This window comes from Clupea harengus, chromosome 19, assembly GCF_900700415.2.
Source record: "Clupea harengus chromosome 19, Ch_v2.0.2, whole genome shotgun sequence".
Lineage (NCBI taxonomy): Eukaryota > Metazoa > Chordata > Actinopteri > Clupeiformes > Clupeidae > Clupea > Clupea harengus.
Genome location: NC_045170.1, coordinates 9,605,103 through 9,627,630, shown reverse-complemented (window position 1 = coordinate 9,627,630; position 22,528 = coordinate 9,605,103). Strand labels below are relative to the sequence as shown.

General features: G+C 41.2%; 3 protein-coding genes across 4 annotated transcripts; 1 reads left to right on the top strand and 2 right to left on the bottom strand.

Moving 5' to 3' along the window:
- Nucleotides 1–1,368: 1,368 nt before the first annotated feature.
- On the bottom strand, nucleotides 1,369–11,634 carry crtc2 (CREB regulated transcription coactivator 2). Of its 2 annotated transcripts, none has more exons than XM_012832859.3 (14): nucleotides 11,348–11,634; nucleotides 10,550–10,651; nucleotides 9,489–9,602; nucleotides 8,290–8,351; nucleotides 7,648–7,716; nucleotides 7,402–7,502; nucleotides 6,960–7,036; nucleotides 6,803–6,846; nucleotides 6,029–6,267; nucleotides 5,046–5,503; nucleotides 3,415–4,452; nucleotides 3,158–3,214; nucleotides 2,753–2,900; nucleotides 1,369–2,393 (listed from the first exon to the last, which is right to left on the bottom strand). In XM_012832859.3, exons 1-14 carry the CDS (start codon nucleotides 11,525–11,527, stop codon nucleotides 2,245–2,247), a joined length of 2,838 nt encoding a protein of 945 aa, XP_012688313.2. In that variant the 5' UTR covers nucleotides 11,528–11,634; the 3' UTR covers nucleotides 1,369–2,244. The 2 variants fall into 2 exon arrangements, with proteins under 2 accessions (XP_012688313.2, XP_031442121.1); XM_031586261.2 differs by having other exon boundaries at nucleotides 6,960–7,006.
- Nucleotides 11,635–12,096: 462 nt separating this feature from the next.
- Nucleotides 12,097–14,161, top strand: chrac1 (chromatin accessibility complex subunit 1). Its single transcript, XM_012832905.2, has 3 exons — nucleotides 12,097–12,279; nucleotides 12,739–12,862; nucleotides 12,973–14,161. Exons 1-3 carry the CDS (start codon nucleotides 12,133–12,135, stop codon nucleotides 13,047–13,049), a joined length of 348 nt encoding a protein of 115 aa, XP_012688359.1. The 5' UTR covers nucleotides 12,097–12,132; the 3' UTR covers nucleotides 13,050–14,161.
- Nucleotides 14,162–14,719: 558 nt separating this feature from the next.
- Nucleotides 14,720–17,947, bottom strand: si:ch211-57n23.1. The gene is made up of 3 exons (XM_012832903.3): nucleotides 17,298–17,947; nucleotides 16,083–16,595; nucleotides 14,720–15,165 (listed from the first exon to the last, which is right to left on the bottom strand). The coding sequence occupies exons 2-3, from the start codon at nucleotides 16,586–16,588 to the stop codon at nucleotides 15,018–15,020; spliced, it is 654 nt and encodes a 217-aa protein (XP_012688357.2). The 5' UTR covers nucleotides 16,589–16,595; nucleotides 17,298–17,947; the 3' UTR covers nucleotides 14,720–15,017.
- Between the last annotated feature and the right edge of the window lie 4,581 nt (nucleotides 17,948–22,528).

Sequence of the window (22,528 nt, the reverse complement as noted above, 5' to 3'; positions counted from 1 at the left end):
ATCAAACACAATACTTACGTCAGAATGATGCGTCTGAGGCGTCTGTTGATGTAATATTGAAACTGAAATATGTCAAGTCGCTCTAGCTGTTCAGCTCTGCAAACTACAGGCAAGTTGATAGAAGGAAAACGATTAAACGAAAGACGAAGATAAAGAGACAGAGGGTGAGAGATATGAGTGAGATAGAAAGTGAACCCGTAACTTCGGAAACATGTCTTAGCATGACCTAGATACTAGTATTGAGTATCGAACTACCAAAGATACTTTTAAATATTATATTCTTTCATGTCACCACTGTAAACGCAATATACTTCTCAAACATATTAGTGATGTATCAATGAGAGCCCAAGTCCAAAAAAGGCCATTACAAGGAAGACTGACACATCTTATTGACTTTGGCGCCATCAACAGGTCAGTACAGGCAATACACCAAATATAATGAAGTTGCTTCAGAGTGGCTCACAGCTGTTCAATCTCCTGCATGGATCATTTCCCTGCCTGCTAGAGCACGTGCTTTAAAGTCAGGGGACCATTTTGAAGTCCTTGATGAGCCAAGTCAGGAGTGTATCGGGGAGAGGCTTAGCACACAGCACGTGAATGTGAACGTGAACGTGAATGTGTATGAGCAAGGCATGCACTACTGACAGCACCGCATCTCTGTGGGTTAGAGGACACACTTAACTAGGGGACAACACACTGTAAAACGATCCTGTAAAAATAGACATAAAAAACAGATGACTTTTTCACCAACTTTCTCAGAACCAATATAGAACATTTTAGATATTTAAAAAAAATCAAGTCCAGATATTACACACGGGGCTGAAATACAGTACTGTCGGTGAATAATTAGATATCTGCTCATCCTAACTGATACCCTTACTGGAGTGCAAATGGCCGTCTGGATGATTTACATAATAAGCTCACATCCCTTCTAGCAACAGTGATGGGTGGTTCCTTACAGTGAAGTTACACTGCTTTCCTTCGGTCACTGATGTTGTGCTACTGTGTTTGTAACAGAACATTATATATTATAATAATATTATATATTTAAAATTAAATTAAACATCTTATGTCATATACAGCTCTTTGAGTCTTCCATACAAAGCCTGTAGCATGACCAATAACCTAGCGTTACATACGCTTACTGATCGAAAATACCTTGGAATGCTTTGAATCTGATATGGAATACTCTAAGAAAATGGCAAATTAAGTCATCATTGAAGCTGACAGTGAGCATCAAAGCAGAACTATGCTTTTTGTCAGCAAAAATAGAAACTAAAGGATAGTTTGTTTCACTGTTCAATGAGTACCAGATGGTTGTCATGTTGTTGGCATACGCAATGAATAAAAACAGCTGAGTGCAATCAGTTCACATAATAATATTTACTGTTGCAAAATATCAAGGCAGTAATGAATAATAAACAATGCTTTTGTTTGTTTGACTCAAGTATTATTTGTTTGCGACAGACAAAATGTTTTTCTTAGTTTTTTGGCAAGGAAGATATCTAAGCACAAAAATGCGTTCATCATCTCTACCAGAGAGAGAAGTGGCTCTTAATATATAAAACATGTATTTGAACATATATAATAAATAAGCATGACAATACAGTCATAATATTAGCACAATATAAACAGAAGCGTAATACACAGGAGCTGTTTTCCTGTTTCATTTTAAAAATCATAAAATGTAAAGGATTGACCAGGCTGGCACAGACAAATACAGCTGTCAAGTAACAGCCTGTTAAAGGGATGACCACAACCCTTTTCTGTTTGTTTGTTTGTTTAAAAAAAATATGTTTTGGCTAAAAGAAATGGATTCGTTTTCTTGAATTAGTTTCTATTCTAATCACCTCGCGACACAAATGCTGCCACGACTTAAAACATGATTGAGGACAATGTCACATTCCAAAATCTAATAGATATGTAATGTCCTCTTCAAACATACTTTAACTTTCTGAACTGGGCAGGTTTGTAGCTGTGGCATACTTGGGGATGCATAGATGTAGCTTTTGTCCCTATATTTGTGCATAAGTTAACAACAACAAATCATAACCAATACTCTAAACTAATGTTTTACATCCTCTCTAAAATGGCGATCTAGAGATCACTGCATATTATAGGGATAGTTGTTAGTTGACATAATCACATTCGTGGCGTCCCACCTCACATAGATAGACTTATCTTACAAAAGAATGGCTATAAACCTATTGGGAGATCGTCTCCAGCTGCGTGCCCCTGCCCGGGTCAGTTAATGGGGTTATAGAACCCCTCCACGGCAGACTCGCTGGTGAACTCCTCATCCCTCAAGATGCTCAACTCTAAGGCGTCTTCATCCAGATCCAGCATGTTGGCAGGGAAGCCCGCGATCTCCTGGTCCAGCCAGGATGCTGCATCTGACGGAAGGTTGAGGAGAGGGACATTTTTTTATACAGCAGTTTATTTAAATGTTTACAGTAGTATACAGACATCAGTGAAGACAGCAATGGACAAGTACAAGTACATACACAAGTAAGTGAACTTTCTAGTTTATATGGGCATGGTGGTGCAGAGGTAAGGATCACTGCTTTGAAAGTGGATGGACTGGGTTTCATTCCCAGTTGCTGCAGGGAGTTTGAACTGCTAAAGATAAAAGCATCTGCTAAATACCTGACCTTTTAGATGGACAGATCAATGAAAGGACAAATAGATGGAAGGAGAGATGGATTGTTTTAGTGAAAGAAATAAGTCTTAGGCTACTAATTCTGAACTGTACCTGTTAACATAATGTCAGAGAGGCTATGGCAAATTCCACTGCTGTGTTTCTGGTCTTGGCCCAGATTAAGGTTCTGGAAAGGAAAAGCACTCTGCATCCCAGCATCTGGGTCAGCACCGGACCCCGACTCCTTGCAGAGCTGACCCAACTGTAAAGATAAGATAAGATAAACTTGTATTAATCCCTGTAGGGAAATTCAGGTGTAATAGCAGCAAGGTAATAGGAATAAAATATATAAATACAAATAAAGTAAAGAGGTCAAGGGTAGAACTACAGTGAGATCAAAGAAGAAGAATCCTCCTCGTACAAGTACATTCCAGTCTTACGATTATTCACAGTGAACAGAATAAGTAACTGACAGCTCCAAGAGATTCCTCTGTTTAACATGGAAGTTCTGCAACGCACCTGCTGGGAAAGGGCTTTAGTCTGGCTGGGAGTGAGGTGCAGGCCCATGTAGGACTCCTGAGGGGAAGGGAAGCAAAGCAAGCAATCCAGAAACACATATGTGAATAGACACGTTGTAGGAATGCAACTCTCATAAAACAAAACTGTTGCAACAGCAGCTGGGTAGCTACAGTAGTCATCACTTTGTAATCACAGAAACAAAATGGCTGATTTGACAGCTGTCGGTAACAAGCTCCACACAGGAAGATCCCACTTACGTTATTAAGGCCAATGCCGGAGTCCAGACACAGCCCACCCTGTGAGGATATCCCGGTCTGCAGGGTCTGGGCCATCTTCTGGGGGCTCCCAGAGAGAGGACTTCCTGCCACCACATCCTGCATCTGGCTCTTAGATCTCCGGTGGCTCTGCACCCTCATGGGTGTGCCTGCTCTGAGGGGCTCCTGAGTGGGCAGAGCCTCCACACTGGTCAGGGCTCCATGGAGGTCAGTCTCCTTCAGCCAAGGGTGGGCCTGATTTTGGCCAGGCATAGCAGGGCTTGGAGAGGGCCACGACAGGTGCTGCTGACACTGTTGTTGTTGTTGTCGTTGTTGCTGTTGCTGTTGCTGTTGCTGTTGCTGTTGTTGTTGTTGTTGTTGTTGCTGTTGCTGCTGTTGTTGATGGTGATGGAGAACATGTGGAGCATGCTGGTCAGGCTGGAGATGGTGAGGTGGCCACTGGCTTTGCTGCTGCTGGTGGGTAAAGGGCTGGGAATAAGGCAGCTGTGGCGGAGGCCCTGCGTGGTGGAGCGGCTGGCTCGACTCACAGTGATATGGTTGCTGGTGGTGCTGCTGCTGCTGCTGCTGGCGCCGCAGGTGCTGCTGACTGGGCTGTGGGTGTGGGCCCGCCTGGCCCTGGGCCTGGGGAGGCTGGAGCTGCAGAGGTGGGGGGCTTGGAGCTTGCAGGTGCTTCAGGAGGTGGCTCTGTGACTGCGGGGGGGTTGGCTGTGTGTGACACTGGGGAACCTGGCGCTTTGGATATAATGGTGGATGGTACGGCTGATGTATGTGTTGTTGATGGGGAGGCTGGCTTGGCATGGGTGCTTGGTGGGGCTGCTGCTGCTGCTGGTGGTAGTTGGCGTTGTGCACAGGTGGTTCTACAACGGCCAGCTGATGGTGGAGCTGCCCTTCCGTTGGACTGTATGGGAAGTGCTGCAATGACTGCTGGGATAGAGGAGGACCAGCATGCTGTGGCTGGTTGTAGGGATACGCGGGGGGTCGGGAGTCTCGTGAGACATGATTCGTGTTGAGGAGCACTCCCTGGACACACATAGAGCAAAGCAGAAGACAACATTTTATTTAAGCATCTATTCATTATGTCTAACACAAGCATTAATCAAATGCAGCTCCAGTGATAAACATGGCTCCGGCAATGCCAAGGGCATCAGTTTCATTTCCATGAAATGTGGGCCTTCATGAAACTTAAGATAAAAACAGATAATATGGCTGTTGTTCCGTTCTGTGGATTTCTGTGGATAAAAATGTCTTCTAAATGATTAGATACAGAAGTTTGTGCTGCAGGGCGCCTACTGTGCGCCTACTGTGCGCCTACCACACTTTCAATTCCAGAATTGTGTTGTTGGTAGGGTTACTGAGCCTTGGATATGACAACCATGTTTCCACCCATTTGCCTGTGTATTATGCTAACCTGACATTTGTAAATTAAACTACCAGTCTTGTGTCCATGAAAGAAAGGTCATTAAACCTGGGCCAGAACAAACAAGATGGTGTAAGGTTAGACACTAGTGTAGCTTTCAAAGCTTTCAAATATCTGAGGTATTTTTGAGGTCATGTGTACATCATGTGAATAGGTCATTCAATGGAAACACTGACTACCATGTGGACTGCCATACCTGAGTGATGGAGGACAGTGTTGGGGACACGGTGGGGGAAAACTGTTTTGGGTGGTGCCAGCGAGACTCGCCCCCGCTGGGCAGAATGAGAGGGCTGAGCTGGTTCCGTTTCCGTGACGACGTCGAGTGTGGAGGGTGTGATTGGTTAGACGCACGCGAAGAGCAGGACAGGGAGGAGGTGGAGCAAGAACGCGATCCGCCTATGCCACTGCTGTAGCTACAGTGGCTGGCTGCTGATTGGAGGGACTGGTTGCTAAGGGAGGAGCTGCTGAGAGAGGAGAGCAGGGATTGGTTGCTGAGGGATGACTTGAGGGAGGAGTTACTCAGGGAAAATTGTAAAGAGACAGAGCTCAAGGAGTTGGGGAGGGAGTTGCTGCTGAGAGATGATTGGATGTTGGGGCTACTTAATGAAGACTGAAGCAGAGGGTTACTGAGAGAGGCTGGCATTGGTGATAAACCTGAAAAAGAGCAGAGGGAAAAAATCCATGAATCCATCCTAAAAACTAACTAGCATGTTCCTTTTAGGGATGTAATGGCTCTCTAAAATCAATGGGTCATTTCGATTTATTATGAAACTGTCCTCATCATATTTATTAATAAATCATCATCTAAAATGTGTTAAAATCACCCAAAAATACTTTTTCTTTTCTTCTTATTCGAATAAACCTCACAGGAATGCAGCACCTTTCGTTTTATTTAATTTACATGAGCGCTGCTACACACATCAAGAAAGTTAGCTACACTAGCATATAAGCTAGCTACACTAGCATATAAGTTAGCTACACTAGCATATAAGCTAGCTACACTAGCATGTAAATTAGCTACACTAGCATATAAGTTAGATACACTAGCATATAAATTAGCTACACTAGCATATAAGTTAGCTAGACTAGATGACAGCATATATGTTTTGTAGCATATATGTTCAGCATATAGAGTTTTGTCATAAATAAAGTAATTGAATCGAATTGACTGAATAATACCTGGTAGGTGAAAGGCATCATCGGCCTTGAGGCCAGGGTGTGTAAGACCCCCTGACAGGTGGTCTGAGCTACTGGAAGAGGCCAGACATGGGGCCTGGCCCAGAGGGTCCATCTCCAGGCATGTGGACTGGGCAGAGGGCAGGTGCAGGCTGGAGAGGTCTGGCAGAGAACCACTCATATTCAGAGCAGAGGGAACAGGGAGGAGACCGCCGCCCTGCTGGCTGGGGGTTGGGATGGCACTGGGGGCAGAGTAAGAGAGAGAGAGAGACATTTACATTCATTTACATTTAGTCATTTAGCAGACGCTTTTGTCCAAAGCGACGTACAAGGGAGAGAACAGTCAAGCTAAGAGCAATAAAAAACCTGGTGTAACAATAAATACTACTTTACATAAGAAATAGAAAAACGACCTAGAAAGGAAAAAGAAGTGCAGGAATGTAACTGCTGAAGTGCAAGTTAAGCACTAGTCAAGGTGCCAGTTAGGAAGGGAGGTGCTCTCTGAAGAGAGAGAGAGAGAGAGAGAGAGAGAGAGAGAGAGAGAGAGTGAGTCAGAGAGAAAAGAGGTGATAATATGAGAGGAGAGAAGAGAAAAGACACACGGTAAGAGAACAGATAAAATGAAAACAGAGGAAAGGAGGAGAGAGGTGAAAAAGAGAAGAGATGAGAAGAGAACACATAAGAAGACCGGAGAAGAGAATGCAAAAGACAGCATATCAGACCAGGATTTGGCAGCATGAATTGAGTGAACATGACAGGAACTGAGGGATGACTCACTGTTGGCTGGAGGCTTTGGCACTTCCTGATGGCACTTCGGACAACTGAGGACACACAAGAGCGGCCACATAAACCATTACTTATCCACTTGGAAAGGGGATAACAACTTTACAATAAATCACATCATTGCAACAAGCAACAAGACGGCAACAGTTACCTTTTTACAGTCTCTTTTCAAAGGCTTGCCTTCCTCTGGCAAGTTCTCTTCAATGAGAGGCACAGGATATGGGAACACTTGAGTTTAAAACAGACAAAAGAGCGAGGACAGACCAAGCAGTCATAAAGTAACATCCCACTTCAGTAGAGCATTTAACAGGACACACTGGTTTTATACCACTAATAATCATATATTATATATATATATATATATATATATACACACACACACACACACACACACACGTATATATTATATATTTGAAACTATTGAAAACTATTGAAACTATACTATATATAGATAGTTTCAAATCGATGCAAAGTAGCAAGTCTCACAAACAAAACAACAGCAACTTGTGTAACCAGCAGGCTTCTAATTACTATCCTCTCCAGCTGGAGGGGCAGCCACTAACTGCAGCTGCTGGGGGTGGCAGTGAACTCACCACCGCGTCTGTTCCGGGGGGTGAGAGCCTGGGCTGAGCTCATCTGGTCACCAATGTGTGTGTTGCGTACAGTGGTGTGCAGGGCAGAATCTGAATTTGTCCTGGGAAAAAAAAGGGTTGGGGAAAGTCGAGAGAGAGAGAGAGAGAGAGAGAGAGAGAGAGAGAGAGAGAGAGAGAGCAGTTAGGGAAAGGGCAGCACCAAGGGGAGCTAGAGGGGGAACTGTGGACAAAAGAGCGGATAATTACCTATTCAGAGCTGTCACTGGGAGGCAGACCTCTTGGCCTTGGTCTGTGGTGCAGCTGTTTGGCCAGTTCCTTCATTAACCGAAACAGAAAAGGGGGTCACATAATATTGGAATTCCATGAACACATACAGAACAGGGAAAATGGACATACTACTTTCCATAGCAAAACTAGAAAAAATTAAATAACAGTCAATGGGATTGCAAAGCAATGGCAAGCTCAACTGGCAAAGCATGGGATTCCCATCACGAACACGTTACAAAAATTGGCAGCTCAATCAAGTACATTTTTATTGCCACACTTATTTTACCAATACATTCCTCAAACAGTGAGAGCTGTAAAATATTTTTTTAATGAACAATTACTGGGAAGTGTAACAAATCAATGTAGCCTGGAAGCTATTATATTTCAGTGTAATGTGAATGACACTTCTAACAAATGCACCCCTCGTGTAGGGAGAATTATGAATTGTTTATCTATAAACAGCAGGCATATTTATATTATTAAAAATAATGTTATTGTAAAGCCTACACTGGTATTACTCAGGGTGGCATTCACACAGAAAGCATGGGCAGTGCCCGGGCACACAGCAGGTGTTAAAGGTCAGGCATGACTGGCGCAGCTGGCCAGGGTCCTGATCCTTACCTTCTCCAGTAAGAGACGGGGGGAGGAGACTGGTGGAAAGAGTGGTAAGGTGCACTGTCAGGCTGTAGGTCGAGGGTTAAGGTCGACAGTTTGGTAGGGCACGACCATCGCAAGCAGAAGTATGTTTGAGACACCATTCCAACAGGCTTCATATGGGATATTAAATCCAGTGGGAAAAGAGAGTGCTTGAAGGTCGAATTTTAATAGAATTAAAGATTTTATAGATGTTATCTTCCCTTTTCTCTGAGTCACAGTGGAAAAAGGCTCTCCAGGTCATCAAAAAAAATTACGCAATCATAGCTATGTCTATCATGGTTATGCCTTCATTCTCAAGTGACGGTCATAATTAGAAAGAGTATATGAATGTATGAGCATATGAACCATGAACTAAAATCTCCTCAGAAGAGAAGTGCACTAGAATAAGGTCCTCTTTTGGGGCACCCTGGTGGTTCAAAGATACACAGAAAACTGAAGGTGTGTTTCCACTAGAAAGTACACACAATTTCCATTCGTGCACATAGTGTACATACATACATGAATGCACTTATAGTAACACTATGCAACAATTTGTCACTTCTTGAGGTATGGTTTTATAGGCAACTAGTTTTGGTACCATCCTGTGAAGGACAGATAAACTCCTGTGTCTTTCCCACTAGCCATCCAGGATATACCCTATGTAGTTCTGTATGGAATACCCTGCAAAAATGGAAGAAAAGCTTTCACAGCATGACATTGCCAGCTATACTGCCAAAAGACACCAGTTAGTGTGTTGCCAAGCTTCTGTCAGTGTCAACTGGGCTGTTGGTGGTGTTTGCAAGGTTTTTACAGGCCTTTCAGGAAGTTAGCTTACTAGTTTTGGAACAGAACTCTATATTGCTCCTATAATGGCCACTCTATTGGCTTGGATGGGTAAAGAAATTGTGTCATTGTTTTTTACATCTCTATATATCTGTGCTCTATATAGATCATGTGATCAATTTGCGTCAAGGTATTGAGTTCATTCACACAAAAATGATTAAAAAAAACCTGATATTGCCATACTGTGTGTGCAACTTGTTTTGGATAAAGCCACCACTTCCATGATTGAATATAAGAAAGATAGAAAGGCAAACCAGACCCCAAGAATTCCATCCAGAAGCAGCCGGTAAATAAGGACTTACTGATAACTGAAGCACATCTTATCTGACTGAAAAGGATACATGTCTTCTGCTGGGCCGGCCTGGTGGACTCAGTCTCCTCTCTCTGTGGGCCTGCTCTGACATCAGCTGACGGCGCACGGCACAACTGTGCTCAGGGTTGTACGACAACTGACCCTATGTTGAGAGAGGTTGAAACAAGATATATGTGCAGTCAGCATGGTACAACACTGCAAAAATTCAGCTTTCAAAAACAAGAAAAAAAGTAATAAAATGGGGGATATATCACTTAAAATAAGCAAAATTATCTGCCAACAGAAAAGGAAAATTTGTTTTGTACTTGTCAGTGGTGATAAAACTTGTTTGAAGCATTAACTTGCTCAGAACCAGTAATACCATTTCAGTAACAAGTTATAATACCTTATTAAGATAATTAGGGACTGAAACACATCAAAAATGCCTGGTAAGAAGAAATATCTTGTCAGACAAAAAACAATCATATATTGCCTTGATTTAGGATATTTCATCTTACTAAGATTTCTAATTTTTGGAGTGAAGATTGATGAGGACACATGTGTACGTGTGAAGGAGTATCAGTCTTTAGATAGTCGTGTGTTGGAAAGCAGGGAGGAGAAGTCATCAGGAAAACTGTGGCCCAGGGGCCAATATGGTAAGTACAGTGTGACCGCCAAAGACATAGCATGGATACAAATTTAATTAAGAAATAGTTATTAGCCATTAGTTCACTGGGCCACACAGTCCTTGACCTGGTGACCCAAATGGTCAATGAAGCCTAATGAAACAATTAAGCATTGATCTCATCCCATGAAGGGAACCAGGTTCATGTTTCTGCTGTTTACCTGTTAAACCATGGTAACCAATGTCATGCTAATGTGATCAGCTAATTTTTCAGGGAGTTGATTCAGATCTGAATAGTATGCCGTAACTGCATGACTATATAAATACTAAGTGAATAAAATAACACAAAGGAAAAACTGCAAGGGATTGTTATTATTTTTTCTATGATTATTATTGTTGTTATGATTATGATTATTACTCATCTGACATTATATATGACCTTTCATGTGTTATTTTCATGTGTGTCATCAGTGATAAAGTCTCACCTGGGCGTCACACGTAGCTCTTACAATCTGGTTAACATTGGGCAAGGAACCACCATAATATGGAGACAGATTTCTGGCCTGACGAGTTCTCTGAACATGTAGCTGAAACAGAAAAGGGCATCAGCTCATCCTTCAATTTAAGCGTGGGGCGCTGGAAATATCCTAGATCACCTAGTAGGCTAAGGTAAACTGCTATCGAAAAGTAGATATAGAGAAAAAAAATGTAAACTTTAAAAGTAGATAAATCTGCTAAATATAGTGTATCTCCGAAAAAAAATATTAACTGCATTGCTATTGAATTGATTATTGAGTGTTGGCAACATGCTGCCTGTTAGTAATGAATTGTATCTAAGCACTGGGAAAGCACCAAAATATAGTGGGTGACACAAACGTTCCGCTGACAGACAGAAATATCAGCAACGTTAACCTAATGTAATTATCACTTCATATAATCAATATACACACACACACACTCACGCACTTTCACTCTCTCTCGCTCGCTCACACACACACACACACGCACGCACGCACGCGAATAAAGCGTTTCTGATTATGATTCTAATGTACCCTAATACTGCACTGAGTCTGTTCACAGGCTTGTTTGAAGCAACGTAAACAGAAAACTTAGCTAGCAAATCAAACCTGGCTAACTTTTTTCAGTCGACTCTGCAGCGCTTAATTATAACCTCAAACCGTGTATCTTTTTGCCAACTAGACAACTCTTACTTCCCGTCAATAACCGTGTTGGATACCACTTTTTCTGTGATCTCGGCCTGTCAAACCGACATCGAGACTTACCTTGGTGGAAGTGATGTCCATCATAACCTCTTGGAAGGCGGCGGTGTCTTCAGCTTGACGCTGATTATGAAGGGCAATTTTCTCGCTAAACTTGCGTGGATTACATCCTGTAGAGCCAGATCCTGAATTTGGGCCCTGGCTACACCCCCGACCCCCAATACCTGTACCTGCCATAAACATTATCAACTCAAAATAGTATTAACAGCGGTGAGTGAGTTGTTCAGTAAGCTATCGGTGACCCAAACACCCTAGAGAGGTAATCGTGATGTACCATGGGAACTGCTGTTTTTCCTTCTGAGGAAAAGCGCTACACGTTCCAGTCAGAAAAACTACACTGCCCACAGATGGACCAACAGGTCTGTCGATAAACAGATTAGGGGATGTGGGTGATGTAGTTCAAGCTATTTTTATAACGAGATTTTGTTGAATTTTGTTTTTACGCTGAATGGCAATATTAACAGAGTACTGCAATGATGAGGTTTACATACCAAAAGTTACAAAGACTGTCTGTCTACAGCATTTATTTTCAGTCCTGCAAAATATTTGTAATTTTGTTCACTCTTTCAATAGGCTATAAGCAGCTCAAATTAATTTCTAGGAACTAGTTTCAATTTTACGTTAATTTAAAAGTCCTATAAAGTCTATGTTAAGTATTTTAGTGTAATTTATGCGGCCTAGAACGGTTTAAATGAAAAGAAACTACATTTCCCTAGTCCAGCCTAGGACCACTTTCAAAAGTGGCGTTTCACTTCCGCCGCATTAGTCGGACCAACTTCGATGTGAAGATGTCTGGGGATAACGTGGATGCCAAAGTTGCACCAAACAGCAAAAATATTTCACTGCCAGTGTCCCGAGTGAAGCTGATAATGAAAAGTTCTCCAGATGTTTCAAATATTAACCAGGACGCCCTCTTTTTAACTACAAAAGCAACGGTAAGGCCACATCCCTGGCTGTTTGTTTGCTAGTCACAGGGTAGCTAGGAACAAGCTAACAAACGTGAACTTGGCTAGCAAAAAAGACAATCCAGCAGGCTAACTCACTCTAACGTTTGTTGGCAGTGGCTGTTGTTTACGGTTACATAGATTGAAGTAACGTTGACAAACTTTTGTCGTACTTTGTATATTTGCTCATTGTAAATATGGTGAGTCCGATGTGATCATGGTGGTGGATAAACCATTTGCAAGGCAGCGAGTGAACCTCGCTAGATAGTTATCGTACGTTAACTATCGTAAAGTAATGTTACTGGCTGCTTGTGAGATGACCTGATCATAAAGGTATATGTCCTTCATAGTAAATTAACGTTAATGTCGTATCAAACTGTTGTGATGCTTTCAATACACTGTTAGTGTCGGTTAAGTTTGGGAGTATGACACTATTTTGTCGTTATCCAGGAGCTCTTTGTACAGCATCTAGCACGGTCTTCATTTAAAAATGGGTCTGGTAAAAAGAACACACTGTCATACAGTGACCTCGCCAATGCTGCAGAGGCGATGGAGAACTTTCAGTTTCTAACCGGTATGTGGAACACACGATATTCACGTCTTATTTACTATGTCCTGCTTGTTACAGGAGGCAGAAGGGACATTTTTTTTTCTTGTCCTAAAGAGTTTGCTTTTCACTTACAGATATCCTTCCTAAGAAGATATTGGCAAGGGATTACCTGAAGACGCTGGAAGACAGGCAGGAGGAAGATGAAATCTAATGAAAATCTGCTGAGATTTCAGACATGGGTCTGTTACCAACCACTCACTCAGTGGTCTCAGACGGCTGAGTTCCCCAACCTTTTAACAGCCAAATCAGCAACCACAAAATCGGTGTGCACTGGTGGTACAGATGTTCTGGGTTTTTTTTTTTTCAACCAATCAAGGCAGGGTTAATATAACTGGATACGTTTACCTTAACCTTACTGTGTTAGAGGATTTTTTTTTTGTTTGATTTTTGCCTCCGTACTGCAAATTACAGATGTCACAGTGAACTCTTAAGAGGCACAAATGCGAAGGCCAATTCACAGATAACTATGTGATTAATTTGGCTTCCAGTAATTGTGCTTGATCGTTCACGTAGACACGTATTCAGGGATGCATTCGTGTTTGGAGAGAGTTTTATACATACTCAAACTCAACCAGGTCATTCACAGATATTGCACTGTTTAAGGATTTTAAATTCTCAGGTTAAATGGTGCTATACATTGGTGCTTCCAGAGGCTTTCGTTGACAGTCTGATCATCAAATCAATCAAAAAAAAGGGGTACCACGTATTTATGGTCATTCTGGAAAACCAGTGGCATTGATTGCTTAAAAAAAAAAAAAGCAGTCCTGCATATTAAATACTACTGCATTTGTGACCAATACCTGAACTAAATACAACTCAGGATATTTCAGTTCTTTCTCTCTTTATCAGAGGGCATTATGACAATTGTTTTTAAGTTGATTTTTTTGATAGCTCCGAGTCTCATATTTCTGCAGAGGGCAAATAAGTAAGAATTGTGCACATAATCTTATAGACGAAGGGTAGGGGGGTTTTGTATTTATTTGTGCTATAAAACATTCGTATACCCTTTCAGTGTCTGTCTTTCTCTAACAAATCAGCGGGATATTTTGTAATACTCCTACAATAGAGGTGATGCTTAGGGAGGATACTTAGCTTGTTTCACTGGTATCAATGTCTGAATTCTTTCTTTTGCAGGAAACGGAAAGTGCACTGGTTAAGATTTGTGTAGCTGTTAACACGTAGCTTAGTGTTCATATATGATGTTTGTATCAGGGTTCAGTCTATACCATGTATGGAAATAAACGTGCTTGTGCATAGTGTGAACACGCTGTTTTATTTTCACACACACATTTTGCTCTGAAGATGATTTCTGTGTGGTCCACATTGAGACAAATGATTTTAATAATTTGAAAGCAGCAGTATGGAGCTTTGGTCGAAAACTAGCAATGTGTCTACTGAAAAGGCATGCAAAAACCTTACAGACACAACATCAGCAGAGAGGCACTGATTGAAGGCTTGCTAGCATGTTAACTCATGTCGTTTGGCAGTATACACAGTTGGGGATGTCATGCTGTGAAGGCGCTTTTTTTCTAGCATTTTCGCGGGCTGGTCGACCAGAACCACTGAACTTAGTGCATAGCCTAGACGGCTAGTTGGAACGACAGGTGTGTTTATCGGTCCTTCACGTGACCATATCCCATGAAAATTCATTTGAAGATGGCACCAGTACTAGTTGCTTATAGAAAGCTGCTTCAAAAATAGGTGCCTTGTGCCATACTGCCTCCTTAATAGACTCATTTAATTTGGTTCAGGCCTCTATGCCATATTTCAAAAGATGATGGTGCAGTTCAGAAATCAGCATTATCTCTCCACACTGTTTCATTTCATTTCAGGGGCAGTTTTATAGTGGTCGCACAATGTAAAGGGAACAAGCCTGCAGGCTGATGATATAAAAATATAGATTTTATTACCAAGGCTTATAATAGCCAACAAAATGTATGATTCATTGGATCATTTGGATGGCAGGCGCCAATGAGACAAAGTAATTGCCTCCCAATCTCATCTAAAACAAGTCCAACTCTCAGGTAAATACACATTTCAGAGATAACTGTGGTCACTGTAACAAGGGTTTTCTATGTTAGTTATGAGTCATGCATTGTAATGAAAAGGGTGGGCATGGCTACCATCTCCGTGCCAGTAGTTTGGCCAGCCGAAGTTGCATGAGGTCCAGGGACCTCTCTAGAACAGAGAGCTTCTCTTCCAGAAGTGCAGCTAGTTCCCCTCGACTATGGAGTGAGGCTCTAGTGTTGGTCAGCTGCTCCTTTATGCTACGAAGAAAAAGAGTAGGCCAGTTTCAATTACCCTTGTTAAACAGCCTCAGATAATAAAAATAAGCAGATTTAAAACACCATATACTTTAAGACTGATGTTTTTAAAGGTAAAGTGTGTCATTTTTGTTCAAAATATAAATGTTTTAGACTTAAAATGAGGTGATCCTGAACTCTGAAATACTGCTAATACTGTATTCTGTGTCTCTTGTTTGTATCAGCATTTGTAGCTTTCCGTTACATATTTCTGGACCTGTGAAATGTGAACAAATTATGAACAGAAGATCTGAAAGCACACAGTGCAAAAGAATATTGGCAAACAAAATCCTTTCACAATGACCGTTTCAGAAGTGGATTTGCTGCTGTGGATCGTCACAGTATTTTCCACAACAAAATCATTCACTACAGATTTCTGCGCTGTCCTTCTAGTTGTTCCTTTAGTGTCCCTCATTGCCTGCAACAACATTTATGAAATTGTTAACAGTGCTGGAGCTGCTTGTTCCTAAGCCAGATGCTTATGATGCCAGGCCCTCCCATGTCTGGACAAGAGCTTTTGTTGGAGTGTGCTGGACACAACCAGAGCAATGGAACAGATCCTGACTCTTGGCCGATGGCTGTGACGGCTGATGGTAATGACTTCATGGTTGAGGCATGCGGCGATTCTGGTGTGGAAAGATGGCACACTCACATTTCCCTACATTCCTCCACATGTGTTAGTGAGTGTGCGCCTCATAAAACCCTTGTACGGCAAACATGAGGCAATAAAACTCGCCTATTCTTTCCAGCAGCTTTCTAAGCCTCCATTTGCCGAGTGATTAACAGGAGGCAGCGTGGAGTGTAGCCATCATAAAGTGTAGGTTGTCTGTTGCTCTTATATGGGTTATGATATGGGATGTAGGAGGTTAAGCAAAGCTTACCTGGAAAAGGTATAATGCTCAGTGCCTTCTCTCCTTTTCTCTTCTAAAGAGAAGAAAACCTTCTCCATGGTGTCTGCGGTTTGGACCACTTCCTGATGGTCAGCCTGAACCCCCTGCACATCTTGGCGGGCCTGTTCTTCATTCGAAAGTCCCCCTTCGTCCAGGCCACTGGCCAGTGACACAGCCTGCAGTGCTGCCCGGTTCTGGAGAGCCAGCAGGCGGGTCTGTTCGAACTCCTCCTGCCCGACAACGTCGTCCCAGCAGACCGGGTAGGACGGGGGCAGCCAGAAGCGCTGAGTGCAGTTAGCAGGCCTGTCCGGTGTCTCTGAAACAAAAGGGCTGTCCGCCGGGAAGCCGGCCAGCAGCAGGTCCTGGAGGCCTGAGCCCCAGTCGTCCCAATCAGCCAGCGTCTGGTCCAGCTCCTGTCCGAGCACAGGGCACCACACACAGAGCAGGAGACACATGGGCAGCCAAGTCTGCCCCACGCCCTCCCGGAAAAACAACATTGTGGCACTGCGACACAGTACAGTTATTAATTTGATGTGGACTGAGGCATTTCATTAATGGTGCCAAGTCCACAGGACACACATTAATTGATCCAATTAGTTTTTGTTCCCACAAGGACACACGCAAATATTTAAGGTATATGCATGCACACACATATATATCACATACATGTATATATTAATGGATATGAAGATATAAAAGAGACCCAGAGATAGCGGATCCCCTCTGTGGATGTCCTTGCATTTGGGAGATCTAAGATTTTCTCTATACTGTAAGAGGCTATAGATATCTGTTTCCTCCCTTCCTCCCGCTTAGGATCCAATAACTATGCATAACTATTTCACTTATTTAGCTGGCTTTGCTTTAAACATGCATATAAAATAAGCATGAAACACCAAAACATCACGAGTTGTTAAGCTACATATCGGGCATCAGTACAGCTCTGAATACACCTATATTGTCTAAGATAAAAGTATAATACAGCTCTTCTTTGAAAAAAAAGAATGTTTCGTCTAAATCAGACACGATGACCTCACCTACGCTCCACCGTGTCTTTTGTTTGCGGTGCTTTGTCAAAGCGAGTTTTCTATTTGGAAATCCCCGTGTGGTAACATGCATGTTTTGTCAGATAAAACACTAACAGATAGAACTTTTGGTCTTGACAGCAATGCAAATATTGCTTAAAATAAAATTATTCATTCTACTTACCTTGAAGAAATCTCCCGACTTCGAGCTCCAATGTGCAGTGCCTCAAGAGTGAGCTATTGGAAAGTCTGAGTCGGTGGAGGCTGCGGACTTCAAGCAGCCAGTGACGCACCATTTGTTTGCCGGATCATGTTTTGAGCGACTTTCTTCTATCGTAACAGGCTTTCAAACCTAAATCTATTTATCTGCTTTGAGTACATATTCATTATTTCACAGTCTTTCTGGAAGCAGGAGTTAAATATATATATATATATATGAGAATATGGGTACCTCAGACAAGGGTTTGTTATTTTTTCTTGAAATCGACTGACTAGGAGTCAGGCTTCTGTTTATCAACTGAAAATCCAACTTTGGCCCGTGTAAGATAACTTCACATCTTTGATTTGCGTCACACCATTATTCTGCACATAAACAAAGCGGCTACATTGAGAAGATATGTGCATCAATGAGTGCGGAAGTGCGCAGGGATATTTGAGACTAAAATTACGTTTAGTTCCTTCATATTTGTTGTATCAAAAACACTCATAACATGTGACCATGTCCACCCAGACTTGAACAGTTGCAAAATACTACAGCCAGTGCACAATTCAGGTTATGTTACTGGGCTCTAGTAGAAGCCAAGGCCATCTGTGTTTGTTTAGAATTAAGTGGCTTGGCTCTGCTATGTTTACCACTGGGGGGGGGGGGGGGGGGGGGGGGAGAACTGCATAATAATGATCTCAGAAAGAAAAAATGAACACTGTTCTGGGCAAAGAAAAACATTTACATCAACATACGATCAGCAAGAGTACTACTACCTACCAAATCACTGAAAAATCAACATAAAGCCCCAGTGAGAGAAAATTTTATTTCATTTTTATTAATTAATGCAATATACAGTCAAGCCAGAGAGTGAACTACAAGTGATACATATTCACATTATGTCCTAACAAGGTTTACAGCATATTTTCGAGTTTATCATAATAAACAAAAACAAAAAGTAAAATACAAATCGAAAGCTCACACGTTACAACATCGAGAAGAAAACAAAACATCAAGGAACTTAGCAGTGTATTCAAATGCATCAATTTGAAAAAGAAAAAAAAAAGACCTCACCATGACAGGAATGACAGAAAATTCAAATTTGGCATGTGGTGAAAAGCTATGAAGTTTACAGAGTTTTTGAAAATCAGTGACATGAACGGGAGGCTTGTAGCCAGTGGGCTGTGCAGGGATGCCTTCACTAGAAAAATAAAAACCCTTTGGTCACATTGCTATTCCATGGCTTATGTGTGGATATGGACTCACTTTCAAGAGAATATGTATTTCATAATAATAAAAAATGGGGTGTCCTGGAAAGAACTTACATTTTTTTTTTTTTTTTTTTTTTAAAGAATGAGTTCAATCATGCGGCCCAGAATTTCGAAATCTTGTGAATAGCTTTTTTTTTTTGTCTTGTGTTTGCTTCACGTTGGGCCACAAAACTGTAAATGAATGAGTTAAAAGAAAAAAAAGGAAAAAACTTCTCAGGACACTCCCTCCCTACATTCATAGGAGGTAGATGAAAAGCAACAGACGTAGGGCATTGAATAACTATCGCTATGGGCAACATATAGCTTACACGTTGAAGGTCATAGTGCATCATTAAGGCCAGATGTCCAAAAACAGTGTTCCAACACCACATGCAACTGGCTAATTTAAGACAGCGGTGAGGGAGGTGAAAGGTAACAGAACAGTAGCAGATATAGCCCTTAGTTGGCAATACCTGAGTCTGCAGTCACATTTCATCATTCACCAATAGGGATAATCTCATCGGGATCAATTATTCTATGCCCATTTACTGTTTGACACGTTGAGCCATCATACAGGAGTCGCCCAAGTGAAACGATACGTGCATTAGAATGCTCTGTGAAAGTACGTCATTGAATTTTATGTCAGATGTGACCATTTTGGGGAAAACTGAAGTTGAAAGGAAACCTTTGACCTCAACAAGTTTCAAGGTCACATCTTTATGCAGAGGTTTTGATTGACAGCGCACCCTGTGTCTCGTACAAATGCACACGCTATTTCTATCTGGGTTCAAATAAAAGGGACGCGATGAAGCTGTGCCATTCTAGACACACACACAAAAAAAAAAAACAGGCATTTGCACAGCCTTATGTGTTCAACAAACCTCCCAGGATAAAGGGATATTTTAATGACTTTGGGGGAAAAAAAACAAAAAAAAATGAAGTATGCAAAATTAAAATATAAATGAAATGTCAATGCAGCATATATCAGGCTTATGAGGTACTTCATGTCTATATACTTTTTTTTTCTTTAGAAAAGTTATCCAAGTCATATTATTCCTTAAAGTTCCTATTGTAGCAGAAAATACCTCGTTCTTTTTTATCTTTTTCTCACTCTGCCCGACCAGATGTGTGCAATTTCTTTTAAAAACTGCTTAGAAAGTGCAAAATATAAATACTGATCATTCTATGCAGCATGTTCTTACAAGGTTACATGATAATTAACATAGAAATTCTTTTATGTTGAGAGGGGGGGGGGAGTGATCGAAAAGGCACACACAGGAGTAAGGGAGGGGAAAAATGCATTTCTTTCAACCTCACATCTTGTCCAAAGAATTTGGATTTGAATTTCTACACAACCTTATCTGTACCATTCTGCTGAGGAAAATTCTTTGAGACGCCGAAAACCAACCAGTGCATTGGTTTAAAAAAAATTTAAATAAAAAGTGTTATTCGATTTGTCACTTAGAATTATTCCCTTTATAAAATGCAATTAGCCAACCAATATGTATTTTTTTGAAACAGAGAACTGTCATAGCTTATGCATGTTCTGCATTTGTCCTCTGGGAGAAGACAACAGATTTGAAATTGACAAGCTTCACTGATTTTATTGCCATATGGTTACAAAATGAAATCAAGTAGAGGATTACAACCCAAACCAGTGCTCTGTCTGACCTCTATACACAGTTTACGACAATGGCCTTTGCTGATCAGATACTGCACACGCTTTGTTGAGACTTCATGCTGCCATGCTGAAGAGCAAAATCCAGAGTTTCAGATAATAACCAATAAAACATCATCCATTATCATTCATCCATGATTAGCGGACAACCCAGAATATGGCACATCCCTGTCAAATCGCATAAATATACCACTTTTCAAATATATACCATCGGAAACCCCAGATAGTATTTATTAACCTCTGGTCCAAAGATACATGCCACTTTGCATTTCCAACAAACTTCCACAGGCATTTAGCCAACCAATGACTTGACTTCAGGCATTCTCTCTCATATCTAGCTCATCCACTCTACACTCTTAAAAAGGTTCTTGGAACCATTTTAGGTTCTTCAGGTCTTTTCTGCTAAAAAGGTCTTGCTAAAGCCTTTAAGTGTTTTTATGGAGTTTTGAAGGTTCCACTTAGATGGCTCTACTTTGAACCTTTGAGGGTTCTTTTAGAAGCCTTTGTGACAGTTCATTGCCAAAAATGTTGAGAAGGTTTTTCCAGAAGACACTTTAGCGTTGTAGAACTTTTTAAGGCTCCTACTCTCCATCTCCTCTGCTTAGTGTGCAGATCAGCACAACCAAATGGCACCTATACTCATAGAATTGTACAACCTCAGAACAGTTACTGACCCTTCAAAGGACAGCAATGGATCATGGCCAGGTCATTACACAGTTGGCAAATGTGTCATCCAGTCATGGTTGAAGCTCACTGCAATAAATAACGGTGTTCAAAGGCAGTTTTTAAAAACAAAATAGTTTTAAATCGTAAGAGGACATTCGCATAAAACGCCATTTCCAATTACAAATTTTTTGGTCCCCTGATATTTCTTTTTGGCCGATAAAATGTCCCTTAAATTAGTCCTTAACAACATTAAAAAAAAAAAAAAAATGAACAATATTTTCTTTAAAAAACAGTATTGGCTTGCGTTTGGTCACTATTCTTGTTCTTTGTCATCATGTAGATCAGGGGCACATGCTAGCACCTGCCACCGTTCTGAGGTAGTGTTCCAAGTTGGTATAAAAAGCCAGATCATTCTGAAGCTGTTGAGGACAGGAAAAGTGGATTGGTTCATTTCAGTCTTAGGTTGCCCCCCCACCCCCCCACACGCTTCCCAATCACAGCAATATGGCATTGATTTTGAAGACTGGAGCAGTAAGTGTGTCCATTGAAAAACTCCACTCGTTATGGCATATCTGGGAACTATGAATGTCTAGCAACGGAATCTGGAATGGAAGCCTCAGAGAGCAAAGGTAATGCTGGTTTTACCAAAGAACTTGTCAGAGAAAAAGTGAACTATGAAAACAAGGGGTGCTGCATATCAGTGAAGATCTGTCAGTTCAAGGATACAAAGGCTTAATATGGAATAAAGAAACTGCCATGAAGGAGGGGGGGGGGAAATATTTAAAAAAAAATATCATGAAGATAGGGTCACTCAGCTGTATGGTATGTGCCATCATGTAGTGAGGCACACAGCCTTTACATGCATTCATTAAAATTGTGATGGATTAATTGAGACAGAAAATAAAAGTTTGATCAATTAATTTGAACAATAAATGGTGTTTCTGAGGGAACATCTCATCTGTTCTCTCTATACAGGCAAACTGCCGAAAGCAGTGGAAATAAAAAGGGAAAAGCTTTGAGAACTAAATGCAATTTTTTTTGTAGCATGTTCCATCTATTGCAGCTTACGTCAAGGTATAGATAGAACAAACTCGAACACATAGGTCAAGAGTACAGAGTTTTTACAATGCTAGTATTCAAAAATACATTCACCATGTTATGCTGATTTGATCCTCTGGAAGGATCAATGAATAAGAGCAACATAAAGGGAGGGATCTTTTGTATATTTTGCTGATCACGGCCACTGATTAACAAAAAAACGGCAATAGTAAAATTATTGGTGGCAACCATGAGATCGAACTCAAATAAAGCTGAATGTGCAAGCCTTGCGAAAAAGGAAAAAAGAAAAGCACACACACACACACACACACACACAACACCCTGCAGCCTAAAACTTATGGGGAAAGCATTCATACAAGCTAAAATAGTCAAACTGGAGCAATCAATAATAGGTTTTCCAGCTGTTTTCTGAAGAAATATTTAGAAGGAAAAAATTAAATCTAAAACATAACTAAGCGTTATTTGCAGAATAAAATGCCACTGCTCTTGAAAATAACCCTGTTGGTAGTGTTTAAGCAAGTAAGCTATTTTGGCCAAACATAAAAAGGTAGGAGAGTTAT